The sequence below is a fragment of the Camellia sinensis genome, chromosome 5 (assembly GCF_055761805.1).
Source record: "Camellia sinensis isolate YWXY chromosome 5, ASM5576180v1, whole genome shotgun sequence".
Taxonomy (NCBI): Eukaryota; Viridiplantae; Streptophyta; class Magnoliopsida; order Ericales; family Theaceae; genus Camellia; species Camellia sinensis.
The window spans coordinates 111033471-111050960 of NC_138965.1; the positions used below are offsets into that span (position 1 = coordinate 111033471).

Sequence of the window (17490 nt, forward strand, 5' to 3'; positions counted from 1 at the left end):
ATTTAAAGCTTGCCGCCATTGTTTTTGCTTTGAAACTGTGGAGACATTATTTGTATGGTGAAAAATTTGAAGTCTTCTCCGATCATAAGAGCCTTAAGTATCTATTCTCCCAAAAAGATTTGAATCTACATCAACAGAGATGGATAGAGTTTTTGGAAGATTATGACTTTGAAATACACTACTACCTCGGTAAGGCTAAGTTGTAGCAGATGCTCTAAGTAGGAAATCCGTAAGTACTATGGCTAGTTTAGAGATGAGGAAATGGAAGATGATGAGAGATGCCAATGAATTTGACTTGCAACTTTGTGAATCCTCGGGGCAAGCTACCCTATTCACCACCATTGCACAACCCACTCTTGTTGCGCGAATATTAGAAGCACAGTTAGGTGATCTAGAAGTGGATGTGATTAGAGAAAGAATCTCCCAAGGGAAAGAGGAGAGGGGCATGAATATTTATATGAACTCTAGTATTCGTTACCATAATCAACTATTTGTGCCCACATCTTTGAGGGATGAAGTTTTGTGGGACTTCCATCACTCACGCCTGGCCGTGCATCCGGGAGGCACCAAAATGTATTATGACCTCAGTCGACAATTCTAGTGGAGAGGTATGAAAAAGGACGTAGCTTTATTTATGTCCAAATGTCTAACCTGTCAACAAGTCAAAGCCGAACACTAAAGAATTACAGGACTGCTCCAACCTCTTCTAGTTGTTGAATAGAAATGGGAGCATGTTAATAAGGATTTTGTTACAGGCCTTCCTAGAACACAAAGAAGCAATGATGCCGTATGGGTAATCATCGACAGGCTCACCAAATCAGCCCACTTCCTTGCCATGAGTATGGGGGATTCTATATAGTTTCTAGCTGAACTTTATATTCAGTAGATTGTTTGTCTCCATGGGGTTCTAGTAAGTATAGTGTCTGATAGAGACCCTCGCTTTACAGCTAGGTTATGACAAAGTCTTTAGAGTGCCTTGGGTACTTAGTTGAATTTTAGTACTGCTTACCATCCACAAATCGACAGGCAATTTGAACGTACTATTCAAATTCTGGAAGACATGTTGAGAGCATATGTACTAGATTTTAAGGGGTCTTGGGAGAATCACCTACACTTAGTCGAATTTGCTTATAACAATAGCTATCAAGCTAGTATCAAGATGGCACCTTTCAAGGCTTTATATGGGCGTCCATGTAGATCACTTGTGTGCTGGACCGAAATAAGAGATTTACCTTTGCTAGGCCCAGATTTAGTTCGTGAGACTACGAAGAAGATAGCTCTCATTCAAAAAAGGTTAATTACTGCTCAAAGCCGACAAAAGAGTTATGCAGATAGAAGAAGACGACCCTTAGCCTTTGAAGTAGATGATCATGTATTTTTGAAGATATCTTCTAGAAAAGGGTTGATGAGGTTTGGTTAGAGTGGAAAGCTATCACCTAGATTCATTGGTCCCTTTGATATCATTGAACGGATTAGAGAGGTTGCATATCGCCTTGCATTGCCGCCACAACCCTCTGGGGTCCATGATGTGTTTCACGTGTCTATGCTTTGCAAATACGAACCTGATTCCTCTCATGTGTTAGATTGGACAGAGATTGAGATAGATAAAGATGTGTGTTATGAAGAAAGACCAATCCAAATTTTAGATACTAAAGAGCAATTTTTGAAGGGTAAAACAATTCCCTTAGTTAAAGTGTTATGACACCATCACAGTGTGCAAGAAGCTACATGGGAGCGTGAATCCGAGGTCCGTGAGAAATATCCGGACTTGTTTTCAAATTTGTGATGTAATTTCTCCTTCTCCTTTACTTGTCCTTTTACATGTCCTTTTACATGATGAATTAAAAATGGACTATTATTTTTCCAAGTCTCCCTTATCCTTGTTTTTTATTTTAAATTGACAGATCGTTTTATTGGGAGTTGCTAAAGATTGATAAATATGTTTTGTCGCCATACTTTGTTATTGGATTGAGAGCGAATGCTATTTCGGGGACGAAATTCCCTAAGGGGGAGAGATTGTGACATTTTGTTCCAATGCCCGCTCAAGCGAAGGAAGTTGTGCTCGAGCAGAGAATTATAGCTCTCAGAATCTCACGAGTTTATGGGCGGGTCGCTCAAGCGCAAGAAATTGCGCTCAAGCGGAGAATGTTGGCTCCCAATTGTTTCATTGTAGCTCTGAAAAACTTCTGGGACTTGTCATTTTACGCTCGAGTGAAGGATTTGTCGCTCAAGCGAGCCTTCCGAGTTTGTGTCGTAGGCTCGAGCGTAGGTAGTTACGTTAGAGCGGTCTACGCGATATCAGCAATTTAAAAAGGACATTTTAGATAATTTCTTTAATTTTTCCTTTTCTATGTTCCCTTCTCTCTCATCATTTCCAAAAACCCTATATTCTCACTCTAAAATTCTTTCCATTTTGCTAAGATTTGTCCAAGATCGCTTATCAAAAAAGTGAAGAAGACTTGAAGATATTACTTTTCTACCGATTAAAATTTGGAATTGCGAAGGATTCTCCTAGAAGCTCTGCTATCTTGCTTGATCATTGAGGTAGGGTTACCTTTAACCTTGTATTTCTTTGTTTTTAAGAAGAAATTGTGGTATTGTTGCTACTTAAGATGAAATATTGATGTTTGGGTTAAAATAAACTCTTAATCTACATAAAGTAGACTTTTCCCTTGCTTTTAATTGAAATTTCCCAAACTCTTTTTATCAAATATGCATATTATGGTAATGGAAACATGTATAAGTAGAGAAGTGGAGAAAGCCCCAAATGTAATAAAACCCTAATTTCAAATTTGAGCTGAGAAGGGTATTTTAATTGAGGATTTCTTTAAGGTATTAGGATATTATGAATAATGAGGAAATGAGATATATGGATATTATTGTGGAGATAGAATTGTGATTTGGGTAGTGGTTCCCTTTGCATGTTATGTGATGTTGCATGCTTGACAATGTTGAGTGTTTGATGATTGAATGGAAATTTGATGAATTGTCCATTGAGGTTTTGATTTTGTGTGAGTTATGTTAATACCCACGTAGGGGAAGTTAAAGGTGCCCAATTGCTCTGTCTAGGCTTATCACTGGACGAATGTGAGAAAAATATTTTTGGGTGTCCACTGGTCCTGCCATATTGTAGTCGACAAAAGTGGAAAAATAGATGATTTTGGGTGCCCACGTCTTATCGTATAATAGTCGGTAAATGTGGGGATGATTTTTAAACAAAAGAAATTTGTGTTTTGACTTGGATTCTTACATAGGACTCATGGATTATTTTCTTTTGATGTGATGATGAATGAGGTGGGATGTAAATGTGATTATTCAATTGTTATGGTGTTTACATGATTGACAATAATTATATGTGTACGTAAACTCCTTATTGTGTTTTGTCTCAATGATGTCACATGCTCATTCGAATAATTAAATATTTAGTTAAATGTATTTCCACTGGGCATATAGCTCAATCCTATTTTATTTTTCAGGAATTGATGATACACCACATCCTTGGGGAGTTGGGAAAGACAAGCAGTAGTTCAATTTGGGAAAGATTGGTTCGAGAATATTTTGTTATTAATGTAGAAAGCATTGTACCTAGACTTTTGAATTTGTTTTGTTATTTTGTATGCCCTTGAGGCTTATTATTTTTTGTAAGGCCATCTAGTTTATTGAACTGGAAAGTGAAACTAGGATGTTTTGGGAATGTAAATGTTGAATTGTAATCTCTTAAACCCAAGTTCAATGAGACAGATGACCTTTGAGGTACATTATGGTATTTGTCTTGGTATGTTCCTGTATATATTGGCAGGGCGTTACACATGCTTTAGTATGGCCCAATCCCACTGATCCAACTTTTGTAATAACCTCAAGTTTTCTACGCAGCATTTTCATTACAATTAAGGATTCATCCATTGAATTTGTTTAGTCTGAATTTGTCTAAATAAGTCTCTTATTTAGATGAATTCGGGCTAAATAAATTCAATAAATATAGCGGTGTGGTTTCAACCCAATGGGTCTATCATGCAGCATTTCAAGTAAAAAGGCCTAGCTAATGAAAAAGATTAGGCAGCTGAATGAAACTAGCCTCTTTGGTGCAGCTACATGTTAATAATTAAAAAGGAGAAATCAAAACCACTTTCTTTAATAGAAAATGATATATAAGCCTATTTTTTATATTCATTTTGTAGATTCAATAATATATAAATGATATGATTTGTTGATAATTAAAAATATATATAAGAGAGAGTGTTCCCTTTAATTAGAGGTAGCAAATGGGAGAGTTTGGACTGGTTTAAATGGGTTATGCATTAAAACTATTCAATCCAAACCTGCCCATTTAATAAATGGATTGGTTTAAATTGAGTGTGGATTGGACAAACTAACCTGACTAACCTGATTATTTTATTGAACTCTTTTCTAATTGATGCAAATATTTTTTCAAAACTAATTTTCATGCAATTTCAAAAATGATTTTTTTCAAGAATTAAATTCAGATTTAAAAAAAGAGAAGACAATTACTAATTAACTAATGATTATTAAATGAATAAATATGACGTAAAAGAAAATGTAACGTGATTGACTAAATAATAAGTTAGTTGCTTTATTTTTTTATTTATTTCTAACAAAATAGTATTAACATAAATATTTTTATACAACAAATGTATCAATCAAGTGTACAGGTGGAACGGAAGTATTGCATTGATTTGAAAATTTTCGAATCCTGTTCCTTACATTTTTAAAACACTAGCGGTGGGGCTTATTTTAATATTATTTTTCAAAATATCTTATCTCTCTATTATCTACAAATAATAAACTACTAATCAATAAATATTAAAAATAAACAAATAAATTAAACCTTATGAGCTATAACAAATAAATTTAAAATTTTGATTTGTCTTCAATTATTATTCTAAGTTTCATTTTTTAATTTTTTTTAGGAACAATCCAAATAGTTTTGTTATAATGATCATGAAAAAAATTAATATTTATTTTTAATTTTAATATATTTTGGTGTCCTCCTTATTATCTATAATTTTTTTTATTTTTTATTTGCTTAACCAAATTTAAAATTACTAGTGGTGGGGCACACGCAATGCGTGTGCAACTCAAAAAAATTATAATATAAATTATTTTAGGAAAAATTACGCATAAATCCTATTTTAGTAAATGTTACACTAATTAGTCCTGAATGTTTTTTATTAAACCATTTAGTCCTATTTTTTTTGGTATAATATTGTTATTAAATGTATTATATATCATGTTTACCTTTTTGTCCTTTTTTTGTTTTTGGTTTTGATGTTATCCTCGTGTTTGTTTATTAAGGATATACTGTAACATTCCTTTTTATTGGGAGAGAATTTCGTGGAAGGTGTGGACTCGTATGGAAGTGTAGGATATTTCAGTTATTGTGTTCTTGCTGAGGACGTTGGCTTTGGGTCTATGGTGGTTCGTTTCTTGGCGTTTTTTTTGGTTGCTGCGGTTTGATTCTTAGAGTTTTTTTCCCCTCTGACGTTCGTCCAGGTTTGGTGATGTTACTGTTTGTTTTTTTATGTTTGTGATGGATTTTCTGATGGTGTTTGGGGGTGTTTTGTTGGACTATTGTATGTACGATGTTTGTTTGTCGGTTTATGTTGTTTTATATGCTTCATTATTGTTGTTTCGCGCATTGCCGTTTCTGCGTTTTGTATAGGGGTGTTTCGAATTTTTTGGGGGGGTATTTGCGGGGTATTTGTTCTCTTGTGAAGTGTATTTTCGGTATTGAATTGTTGATGGCATGTATGGACGGTGTGTCGGTGGGGATGTGTTATTGTAACTTGCCTTCATCAAGTAGAACAGTTCGGGTGGGTGTATTTGGGGGAACTGGTGTTTCGTAATGTATGTTTTGATGTTGGTTTGTGGGTCGCATGTATGGGCGATGTTCTGACCGCGTGTGTGTGTGTTAGAATTTCCATCGTCATGTTAATCTTGTTGTTGTTAATTTTATTAGCATACACTTATGCAGTGTTAAAACATAGGACTGTGCAATTTGTTACAGCAAATACATGCCGATATGGAGCAGAAGTTATTTTGCTTCATAGTGAACTGTGATGTTTCTGTTATATTTGTCTACATGCATACATATATATTCAATTTTGTACGTTCAAATTCATTTGCGGATTATGCTATTTTTCGTATTTGTTACCAATTTTAGGTTGCTAATATTTAGTTTCTTAATTTCCAAATGTTAATGTGGTAATTTGTTAAGTTTATGGTTGAGTTAGAATTGTTGTTTTAGCGAAGAAGGTTGTTTTTTGGGTGGTGGGCTGTTATTGTGAATGGGGGTGGTATGTTATTGTGAATGTGTGCTTAATTTTTTTTTGGTGTAATGTGTATGTTATTGCAGGTGATTTTTGACAGTTATGGAGTTTGCAGTGTTGTTGTTATGTACGTTCGGTCAGACCAACGCAGTGTTCCGCATTCATCAAGCATTCACTTTCAAACAATTAATTGATGTCGTTTGCGACAAGTTTGATATCATAGAGCGGGAATTGGTTTGTTTATTGTTTACTATTCCAGGATATAATAAGTTTAAGGTTGACTCTGACGATGACGTTCGAAACATGTTATTACTTGCAAAGTCTTTCGGGCATGAACATATTGACGTGATAATTCAAGTGCGGGATAATGGGTCTGCTACTCAACGTGGTCTTCCAGTGTCACATGATGATGGGGAGTGTGAGACCGTGGATATGCGGACGGCTGATATGGAAGACCGAACGGATTTGTTGGCGACATGTTGTCGTCATCGAACGAAGACGTATTTGTCTGCTGGGTGGGCATTCGACATCACGCATGTCGGCCAAATTTTTCCAAGTGGTGCACATGAATTCCGAACCGTATTGTGCAAGTACGCAGTGGAATGTGGGTTTCAGTTCAAGTATGTCAAAAACGACGCTGTATGTGTTACTGCTATATGCAAATTTGTAACGTCAATTGCGTGCGGGTGGTTGGTTCACGCATGGGTGTTTCCTTCGAATGGTGTTATGTGTTTGAAGAGATTTATTAGTGTACATTCCTGTGGGGCTGCTGTACGAACATACCGTAATCCGCGGACTGGCTCAGATTTGGTGTCCGATGTGATCGCAGGATGTGTGCGTGAACAACCACTAACGGCCGACGGATGTGGTGTTCGACATGAAGGATGGTTATGGTCTGGATATTAGTTATCGGGTTGCATGGTTAGGGGTGGAAAAAGCAAGAAACGAAGTATTTGGCGACCACGCTATGTCGTTCGACCAACTTAGGTGGTATAGCGACGCTGTTATGGAAAACAACCCACATAGCTACATTAATTTGGATTTCGATCAGCAAACAGGGAGGTTTGTGAGGTATTTCATAGCTTTCCGTGCATGCATAGATGGGTTCAATGGTTGCCGTCCACTTCTATTTTTGGATGGTACATTTTTGAATGGAAGGTTCAAAGGGACGTTGCTCGCTGCCACCGCCAAAGATGGAAACCAAGGTATGGATGACAATTTTGTAATGGTTATTTGTACTATCTCCAGAACTATGTTACACATTTCTCTGTCACCATACCATGTTACTTACGGTTTTACAAATTGTATAATTTGATATTGCATTATGTAGCAACAACTTGATTTACATAGCATGGTACTCACATGATGTTATGCAGGTTTATTCCCCGTCGCGTTTGCTATTGTCGATTCTGAAAACTCATCAAATTGGGAATGGTTTTTGCATCATTTGGCCCAAGTTGTAGACGGAGCTCGGAAGTTAACTTTCGTGTCTGATCGTAATTTGGGTTTAATACAATCAATGCTCGTTGTCTTCCCCGCGGCACACCATGCATTTTGTTTGTTACATCTTCAGTTGAATCTTCGTGACCGGATGAAATATGTTAATGCTGATCAGAAAGTTGGTCTAATGAGGAAGTTACGAGATTGTGCTTACGCACCTATAGTAACGTCATTCAACCAGAAAGTTGAAGTTTTAAAACAATGCAGCCCAGTATTGGTTGGTAATTTTTTGAAAGACCTGCATCCCCAACATTGGGCCAACGCGTACTTTAGGTATTTTTATATTTACATATTCGTGTCTTCCACTAGTCTGTGTACAACTTATTGAAGGGCATGTACATCACTAATTGTTTACCTTTTACAGGGGTCGCCGATTCGGTGAGATGTGGTCTAACGCCGCAGAGTCCTTCAACAACTGGATTCGGGAAGCTCGCCACCTGCCCATTACTCAATTGGTGGATGCAATAAGGGGAAAGATCATGGAAAAATTGTCAAAGCGTAAAGAAAAATCCAGCAACTGGGTTGGAGAACTTTGTCCGAAAATGGAAAAGCGTTTGATGTCTGAGTTTCAAGATAGCAGGCACTAGATTGTTAGTCAATCGGATGATAACATTTTTGAGGTTCGGTCCCAGCCATCAGTGTTAGTTGACGTTGGCAATCATTCATGTTCTTGTTTTCAGTGGCAACTAAATGGTTTCCCATGTCCCCACGCGATTGTTGCTTTTCGGAATACTGGTAAGAATGTGTACGATTACATTGAACCGTTTTTTCACATGGTGAAGTATAGGGAAGCATATGAAGGGTCGATTCACCCAATTTCCACCGTGGCAAAACCCAATTTCACACCATCAGATTATCTCATTGCATCACCCGTTTACAAACGTCCTTCTGGAAGGCCCAAGCGTAAAAGAATTCCATCAAACGGCGAGGTTGTTCAACACATTAGGTGTGGTCGATGTGGTAAAATGGGCCATCATAATAGGAAAACATGCAAGGAAGCCATGTAGCAGACTTTTTGTCAACTTTATCTTATTTGAGAACGTTGATGAAATATTTGATTGACATTATTAAATAATTATGTTAACTCTCGCAAAACTTTACCGTATTACTCTACAATAATGGAAGTTTATCCATAGTTCAATTATTTTTTACATTTACCTCATCTTGCTGTAAGACAAGTGTAGTGACTTGTTATAATAAGTTACATAACCTGTTCTTCTGGCCAAAAAAATGCCTTTCAGAATGTTTAATTTGTGTTGATTCATGAAAATTTTCAATGCCACTTAGACTAAACCCATACATCAGCTTTACCCACTTCGAATTTAATTAAGTGGCTTACATTGATGACAACGTTTGACACCAATAAATCCTTTCAGAACATACATGTTGTACATGTCTCACAATTACATCATTCGTGTGCGCGAAGAAAATCAATGTTTCCCCAACCCAACACACTGGTCCGCCGTTGACATTCACACTTCAACATTCTAAAACAAACCAAATTACCAATTTCACCAAACACCTACAACTAAATTAACATATGCATGTGAACAACATCAGAATGACAATTGACTTATTATCAATACCACCGGGCCTGCTATCCACAGTTCAACAGTAAACAATACGTACTTCGACCAATGCCATGTCTGCCCAACACAACACAATGGTCCACCTACAACATTGCCATTTCAACATTGCGCAAAATAAAACGTACAACCCTTTCCAAACATCACCTCGAGTAACTTAATTGAAAACACACGCACTGCCGACATTATTATCTTCAAATACCATTGAAAATAAGTCTGTTATCACATTTACACGTCCAATGCAACACTGATGTAACTTTGACCCAAAAAAAAAAAAAAAACCAACATCAACAAGAATACTACCACAACAATCCACACAACAGCCAACAAATTGTACATTCCAAAAATATCAACGACATTACGTTCCAATCACATTCCTACAGTATAGCCATCAAAACAAACTACACAAAACATTTGAGCCCGAGCAAATGTGTAAATTATGTAGCGTCACGACATTTGTTCAAAAAAATCAAGTCACTATGCATGTGATAAAGCAATCAAATCAAATTTAAGTAGTGTAAACTACGTAACGTCGCGTCATTTGTTCAAAAACATCGAGCTACAATGTACGCGACAAAGCAAACAAACAATATCTAAGTACCATACTCCAAAATAGTCGAACCAAAACAAATTAATCTGTCAACGACATTCAGCAAAAATATAATCAACCATCAAAATGTAAATTCAGAATCCATTTTGCAATTTCCAAAATTTCTAGGCTGATAGCGTTGTCATTTTCCTTCAACGTATTGTACTGCGAAGGCCTCTGCCTGAGTCGTTTAAGAACATCTTGACCATTGCTGCTCGTAACTCTAGTGGCGTTGTTGCTTCCATCGTGGAGCCTATGTCGCAACCATGCATGTACTGCTTGATGATGTAGCAGACAAAGATTGCACAATCTGATCTGCAACCAATCAACCAACCATATCAACGTCCCCGTGACTGTAAGAAGTTAATTTCTTTTTCAAGTAAAAAAAAAAAAAACACATAACCAGCACACTGTAACAACTTACGTTTCCGGGCTCTGTTGTGGACAATCAATGACAGAAACAAGGGGTCTGTCAAAGTCTGGCATTCTAACAATATCGGGTGCCAACCGTAGCCAGACAAATTTTGTATAATATTCGTCCACCCACTGTTTCTACGAAATCAAATTAAATATACGTCATTTTTTGTGGGATACAGATTTACATCATACTAACTAGAATTCATAACAAATGTTTTCCTGTAAAACATACACATGTTTTACAGAATGGCAGTAACTTACGAGCAAAAATTAATATGTATGGTAAAAAGTAATTTGACGTTGACGAACTTACCACTTTCAGCGATTCATTGTAATGTTCATCACGTATTCCTCGCCTCGGTTTTAACAAATTATAATGTTTCCATGACCCGCTGACCGTGTCATGCACCATTACAGTCCAGTGTTTGGCATGGTACACCAGGTAATGCGTGTATCTATGTCCTTTTGCAGCTTTGATTTGCACATTCAAATATTTCCCCTGCGACAGTGCATTTGGATTCCTCATAAAATCCTGTTTTATTATGCCAGCTGTTCCAACGAAATTAGGTATCTTGGAAAAAATAAATGCACTTTACACTATGGGTGATGTTCGAAGGTATGCGTCTACGTACGAGAAAATACATTCAATACACTTACCGAGCATACGCTGCTAAAAACATACAAACTGTCCCCAGCGTCTTGTCTGTCAATACCTTTTTCTTGCAATTCCATCAACATTGCTGCGTATACGTCAATGACCTACACCAGTTAGCCATGATGTTATTTCTGTCACGCAAACATTTTTATACCGGAAACTCATGTTCAGACTATGTTTAGAACATAATTTCCAGTGTGTTAACACTATACTTACGTTCCCTTGAATAGAAGATCTTTGCACTAGGTCACGGATATCACCGAACAAAACTTGTATACCGCTTTCACCTCCATCCCATATTACAGCTTTGTAAACAACATCACATCATTACCAAATTTACAAAATTAACCTGAACGGGGGAAAAAAAAATTTGTAACATATATTAAGTACAAACCAACCAAACGTATATCACATGCCAACAGTAACTTCAATGTCATACCTCAAAAGAACCCTCCACCGATAATTCCACGCTTTTCAGTTTACCGATTAATTTTCCAAGGTCCCACCGAAAAAACCGTGGTGTAACGTTCGGTCTATTTGGCTGTGTAATGTCCGTGTACTCACAAATCAGAAACTACAAATAAAACAACAATAGCAAATGGTTAATCACAACATCAACTACTCATACACAATCAAACTCTTAATGTTTTTAGAAGCTAAATGGTTTTTCTGGGTTTTACATCGTGATCTTACTAGCAACGCTACGACACAACCGGTGACCCGTTCTGGCCTGCTGTGTGACTCATTCAACGAAGAAACCAGCGAGTTTCGGATTGTTGCAGTCCAATCATACAACCGTAAAGTCTCCAACTTATCGATAACCCGCACAAACGCCCAACCAATGGACTCACCTGTTGTGGGAAAAAATAATTTGGCACATATGTACAGGCACATCAGCTTAGCAACATCTTCTTCGTCTCGCTCAGTCTTCCCACGCATTGCCACTACAAGCGCATCTTTGATTACCTTCGACGAAATCCGGCTGATGTTAGGACATCTTCTTTGTATAAAATTTGCCGGTCCTTTACCAACATGCGACAAATCTAACTTCTCCCTCCCACATTGCAAACCAAATAATAAACGGATGTCACTATTTCGGATTGGTAGCCCTATCCCCCCGATGTAAAATTTCTCGTCAATAGGATTATATGTCTGAATCACACGACACACCGTCGCATCACACTTCTTATATGCAGTCGGATCCAATTTATGCACTCGGATCGCGTCAATCATCAGCCAGAACGGGATTTTGTGTAATTGCTTTACATGACGATCGTTGAAATCAAATTCTAACATGGTTTTCATAACGTCGGCAATGTTAGACCGGTACATTACTTTCTTCATGTCGACAAAACCTCTTTTTGTAGAACGTTTACCAGTCCTGCTTGTCTTGAATGGCAATGTTGACTGCTTCCTCGCAGCTAATCGAGTTAACGTTTGTACAGAAGATCGTGACTGTGGAGATCTGCATTTTGCCTTACGTTTCGCACGCTGCCGGCTTCCACTACCTGCACAACATTAACATTACTAAATTTGCACCATCACATACATTATTTCCTAGCCCTAAACACATATCACGCTTTAACATCTCCCCATCAATGAACCCCCAAAAACCACAAACTGAAAATGCACTAACATACAAGGTTACCTTTAATAATATAAAATTAATACAATCAACTTGCAAAATTAATTTTCAATTACCTTTGACATAGTAACAATACAAGATTTGTTAGTAAGTTATTTCGTAACCCAACTGCCTACCAACTCCTATGTAACCCCACATTACCACGTCACCACATCCCACATACATCAGCTTGATACACCCCATTTAATTCTACAACCCAATGTAATTCAATTAATTTTGAAATTTACAATAACAGTGACATAAGGTGTGGTCCATCACCTACAAAGTAAACACACGACTGGTTGGGAAACATTATGGGAGGGACATACTGGTACAATGTTTCCCCAACCCAACACACTGGTCCACCGTTAACATTGCCACTTCAACATTGTAAAACAAACCAATTTACCCATTTCACCAAACACCTACAAATAAATTAACATATTCATGTGGACAACACTAGAATGACAATTGACTTATTATCAATCCCCATCGGATCTTCTATCCACAGTTCAATAGTAAACAATACGTACTATTACCAATGCAATGTCTACCCAACACAACATAATGTTCCACCTACAACATTGCCATTTCACCATTGGGAAAAAAAAAACTTCCGCCCTTTCCAAACATCACTTCGACTAACTTAACATTGACTTACAGCCCTTTCCACCCAATCAAAATCAATTCCAAACTCCCCCACCATCATCACCAACGCACCCAAAATAGGGCTCCACCACAAACATATAAAAAAACACAATTAGGCCATCCTAGTAGCCAACTATGAAAGCAATGTTTACCCTAAACAATTCCGTGGGACCACGGACAATAACATCAAACAAAACAACAGGATGCACACAACATCACACCATAAGTTACATACCTGTCGCCATTTGTTTTCGCGGGGATTAACAGCGCCAAAGCTCTATTTCTGTCGTATTCTACGCCAACCACAGTTCTTCACAATGTTTAGACCCAAACTCTGATGTTGCCAACACCGTATTTCCACGATTTAGGTTTTCCACAAACTAGGGTTTTACTGGGCAATCGGATGTTAAATTAGGAAATCACATCAACAACCCAAATCTTAACAACCAGTCTCTGTAATCTCGGATTCGGAATCGCTTCAACATCGGAAACACGGTCCCACTCCAGAAACTACCTCCCAAATTCACTCACACTACATTCACGTTCTGTTTCGATGTTGCCCTCTTTGGTAAATTCAACAACAAATAATGCCCGTTATTTACCCCTTACTTCAAGACACGTATTCCACAAAGCATGGCCTTTAACGTCTTTAACATTGGAATGGGATCTCTTAGTGTTTCAAAATAAACATAGGACTAAATGGTGTAACATTTACTAACTTAGGACTTATTGGTGTTTTGCCCATTATTTTAATATTATTTTTCAAGGTATCCTATCTCTCCATTATCTACAAATAATAAACTACTAATCAATAAATATTAAAAATAAACAAATAAATTGAACCTTATGAGCTATAACAAATAAATTTAAAATTTTGATTTGTCTTCAATTATTTTTCTAAGTTTCATTTTTTAATTTTTTTTAGGAACAATCCAAATGGTTTTGTTATAATGATCATGAAAAAAATTAATATTTATTTTTAATTTTAATATATTCTGGTGTCCTTCTTATTATCTATAATTTTTTTATTTTTTATTTGCTTAACCAAATTTAAAATTATATTTGTACATAATTTCTCAAGATATCCTATATCTTTCTTTCTTCTTATTTTTTTTTAATTTAAATATTTTTTGGAATCTTTTTATTATCTACAAATAAACTACTAATCAATAAATATAAAATGTAAACAACTAAATTAATAAAACAATACCCCCATCTGAATTGGTTTATCAGAATTTTTATGATACATCATAATAAAGTAATAAAGTAATAATTTTTTTTAAAAAAAATTGAGAAAAATTGAAGAAAAGAGTTTCCATTAATTTTTTTTTAAAGAGAACTAGAAGAAGGAAAAAAAAACTTTACAGTATGCAATCTGTATTTTACATACCAATAACATAAAAACAAATTATATAAAGAAAATATACCTGACAATATTTATTTTTATATTTTTACTTGAGTAGCAGTCGCTTGCAAAATTAACAAAATAATTGAGATTAAAAATAAAAACAACAATAGAGCCTAACCCATTAAAATCAAATCCACCACCAATCTTCCAACCATGGTTGAACCCATTCAAATCCGACTCATTTGACTTCAAACTGTCGGACAAATTGATTGAATTGGTTGAGAGAGAGATTAGAAATCCCTTGAAAAGTTTGTGCAAAGGGATGAAGTAAAAAGTGAGGGAACAAACATGAGGGATGAAGTAAAAAAATATAGTTGGGCAGTTAAAGTGAGAGAAGATATATAGGTGTGAAATAATAAAATGTGAGGAAGCAGAATGTGTAGGGCAGTTGAGATTTAATTTTTTTTTTTAAATATATAATTTACAGGTGAGAAAAGCTTTAAGAGCTTCACTTAATAGGTTCTGTTGCAAGATTTTACTTTGACTTCCTATTTCTTTTCTTGACTGACTAAAAAATACCTAATTGCGTCTTTACACAAATATGGTGAGGTTCAAGAAAAACCCATATATTACATCAAATTGTATATAGTTCTCTTTAATCTGCATGGCCTATTACGCAATTTGATGAAGTTACACAAAAACCCATTAAAAATTCACAGTAAGAACCTGACACACAACCTTCAAAGTCTACAAAAAGTTTCAAAACAACAAATCCACAGAAGAACAGAACCACAAAAACTTATGCCATTAACAAAACTCAGAGAAAAATGCACAAAACCTAATACCATAACAACTAAAATTGAATCAAATAATTCAAAGAAAATGCAAAGAACTCGCCAAATGTCCACAATTCAAAGTGGTGGGAAAAGGGAATGAATACCTTGGAAGAAGGCTCAAAGATAGATCCAAAAATTCCAAAAGATGATGAAGCAGAGGACTCCTTGGAACTGAAAAGATCAGAAGTGAATGAGGAAGATGAAGGAGAACCCATTTGCTTATTCGCGTCCATATTTCTCTATCTTCATCTCTCTCTCTCTCTCTCTCTCTCTCTAAAACTCTCTTTGTATACCCACAAATGAGAGTAATGGAAGAGAGAGAGAGTCAAATATGTAGAACAACCACCATCAAAGAACACCCAGAAGGAACGAAACGGCCGACAAATTTTGCTAAGAAACAAACAGAAGGTGCAGACGAAAACAAATGAAGAAGAAACGGAGAGAGAGATCACTGAGGTGTTTGTGTTTTTGTGTGTGAGAGAGAGAGAAATCAAAACCGTTTCTCACCAATTGAGTATTGGGTAGTTGATTAAGGAAGAAAGTGGAAAACGTGGGATCTATTTTTTTTTTTCCAAATTACTTAAATTCCACGTGGCAGCATATGGTAGAGGCTTCAATAGACCAAATTCAAGCCTCACTTCTAAGCTAGGCTTTATGACACCAAAGTTGGTGTTGGCTTTTAATAATACAATAGATGGGGAACTTATTGATAAGTTTTATACACAAGTTTAAAATCTATCTAATCTTAAAATAAAACACTTATATCAATTAGTTATATATATATTTTTAGTCGTTATAAAAAAATTGTATTTAAAAATAAAAAAAAAAAATTTAAAGACGTTGCATCTCACCACCGCTGGACTTTTGTCAGACGGTCATCGGAAACTTGCCGGAATGTTCAACGTCACCGAGAATTTGTCGGAATATCACTAGAAATTCGTCGGCGTATTGCCGAAATGTTCTGAATGTCACCGGAAGTCGTCGGATTGTCTAGAATGTTCGCTGGACGTCAAGAATATCATCGGAAACTTACCGGAATATCTAGAATATTGTCGAAAAAAAAGACGAAGAATAAGCTGAAAAATTAAAGTGAAAAATTATAGCCAAAGATGCTAAATATTGATAATTTGAAAGAAGAAAAAAACCAAAGAATAACAAACAACAATAATGGGAAAAAAAAACATATATATATATTTTTTTTGTAGGGCTTAAGCAAATATTTTTCAATATTAATCAAACTGAAAAGAAAACTTTGAAACTATAAAATGTTGCAGTTTCAAAGTATGATTCTACTAAGTATTTATTCTTATTAATCAAATTGAAAATCATGTTATAAAATTGCAAAATTTTACAATTTTAAAGAAATGATTCATTTCAGCACAAAAAAAAAATGAAACTCTAAAATTTTACATTTTTCACCGCTTGTAATTAAAACTCGAAAACAACTTATTCAGAACTTGAAAACTTTCTCCATTATAACAGAAAAATAGAAGTGTGTAGTATAAAAAAAGTATTAAAACTGGGAGATCAAAGGAAAGAGACAAATATAGAGAGATGCTTGTATTCCGATAACTATTTTTTAATTTAGATCTAGCAGGATCTAACGTAGATCTACCCATCTTCTTCGTCGAAAACTCATCCTTTTCAGCGTCGGTAAGCACGAAACAAGGAGTTGGTGCGGAGTTGGTGCTCAGTGGTTTGCTCGTGAATCTCAATCAATGTTTGTTGTCGGTGACTATAGATTAGAAAAAGAAAGAATAAAAAGAAGTCATGGTCATGGTTGTCCTTGTCGTCATATTAGAGAGAGAAATAAAGAGAAGAAGCAAAGTGTAGGGAAAGAGGAGAAGATGAATGGGTACAGGACTTTTGAATCTATCTAAAAAGTTTTAGAATTAAATAAAATATACACTTTTCAAAAGACTTGTGAGTAATTTGCCCTTAAAACATTCCCAACTGTGGACCCAACCCAATAAGATGCCCAAATACCCAATTATAACCCA

General features: G+C 35.9%; 1 protein-coding gene across 1 annotated transcript; it reads left to right on the forward strand.

The window, feature by feature from the left end:
- Positions 1–7254: 7254 nt before the first annotated feature.
- On the forward strand, positions 7255–8794 carry LOC114317339 (uncharacterized). The gene is made up of 4 exons (XM_082871991.1): positions 7255–7492; positions 7664–8060; positions 8152–8308; positions 8468–8794. The coding sequence occupies exons 1-4, from the start codon at positions 7255–7257 to the stop codon at positions 8792–8794; spliced, it is 1119 nt and encodes a 372-aa protein (XP_082728117.1).
- The last annotated feature ends 8696 nt before the right edge of the window (positions 8795–17490 follow it).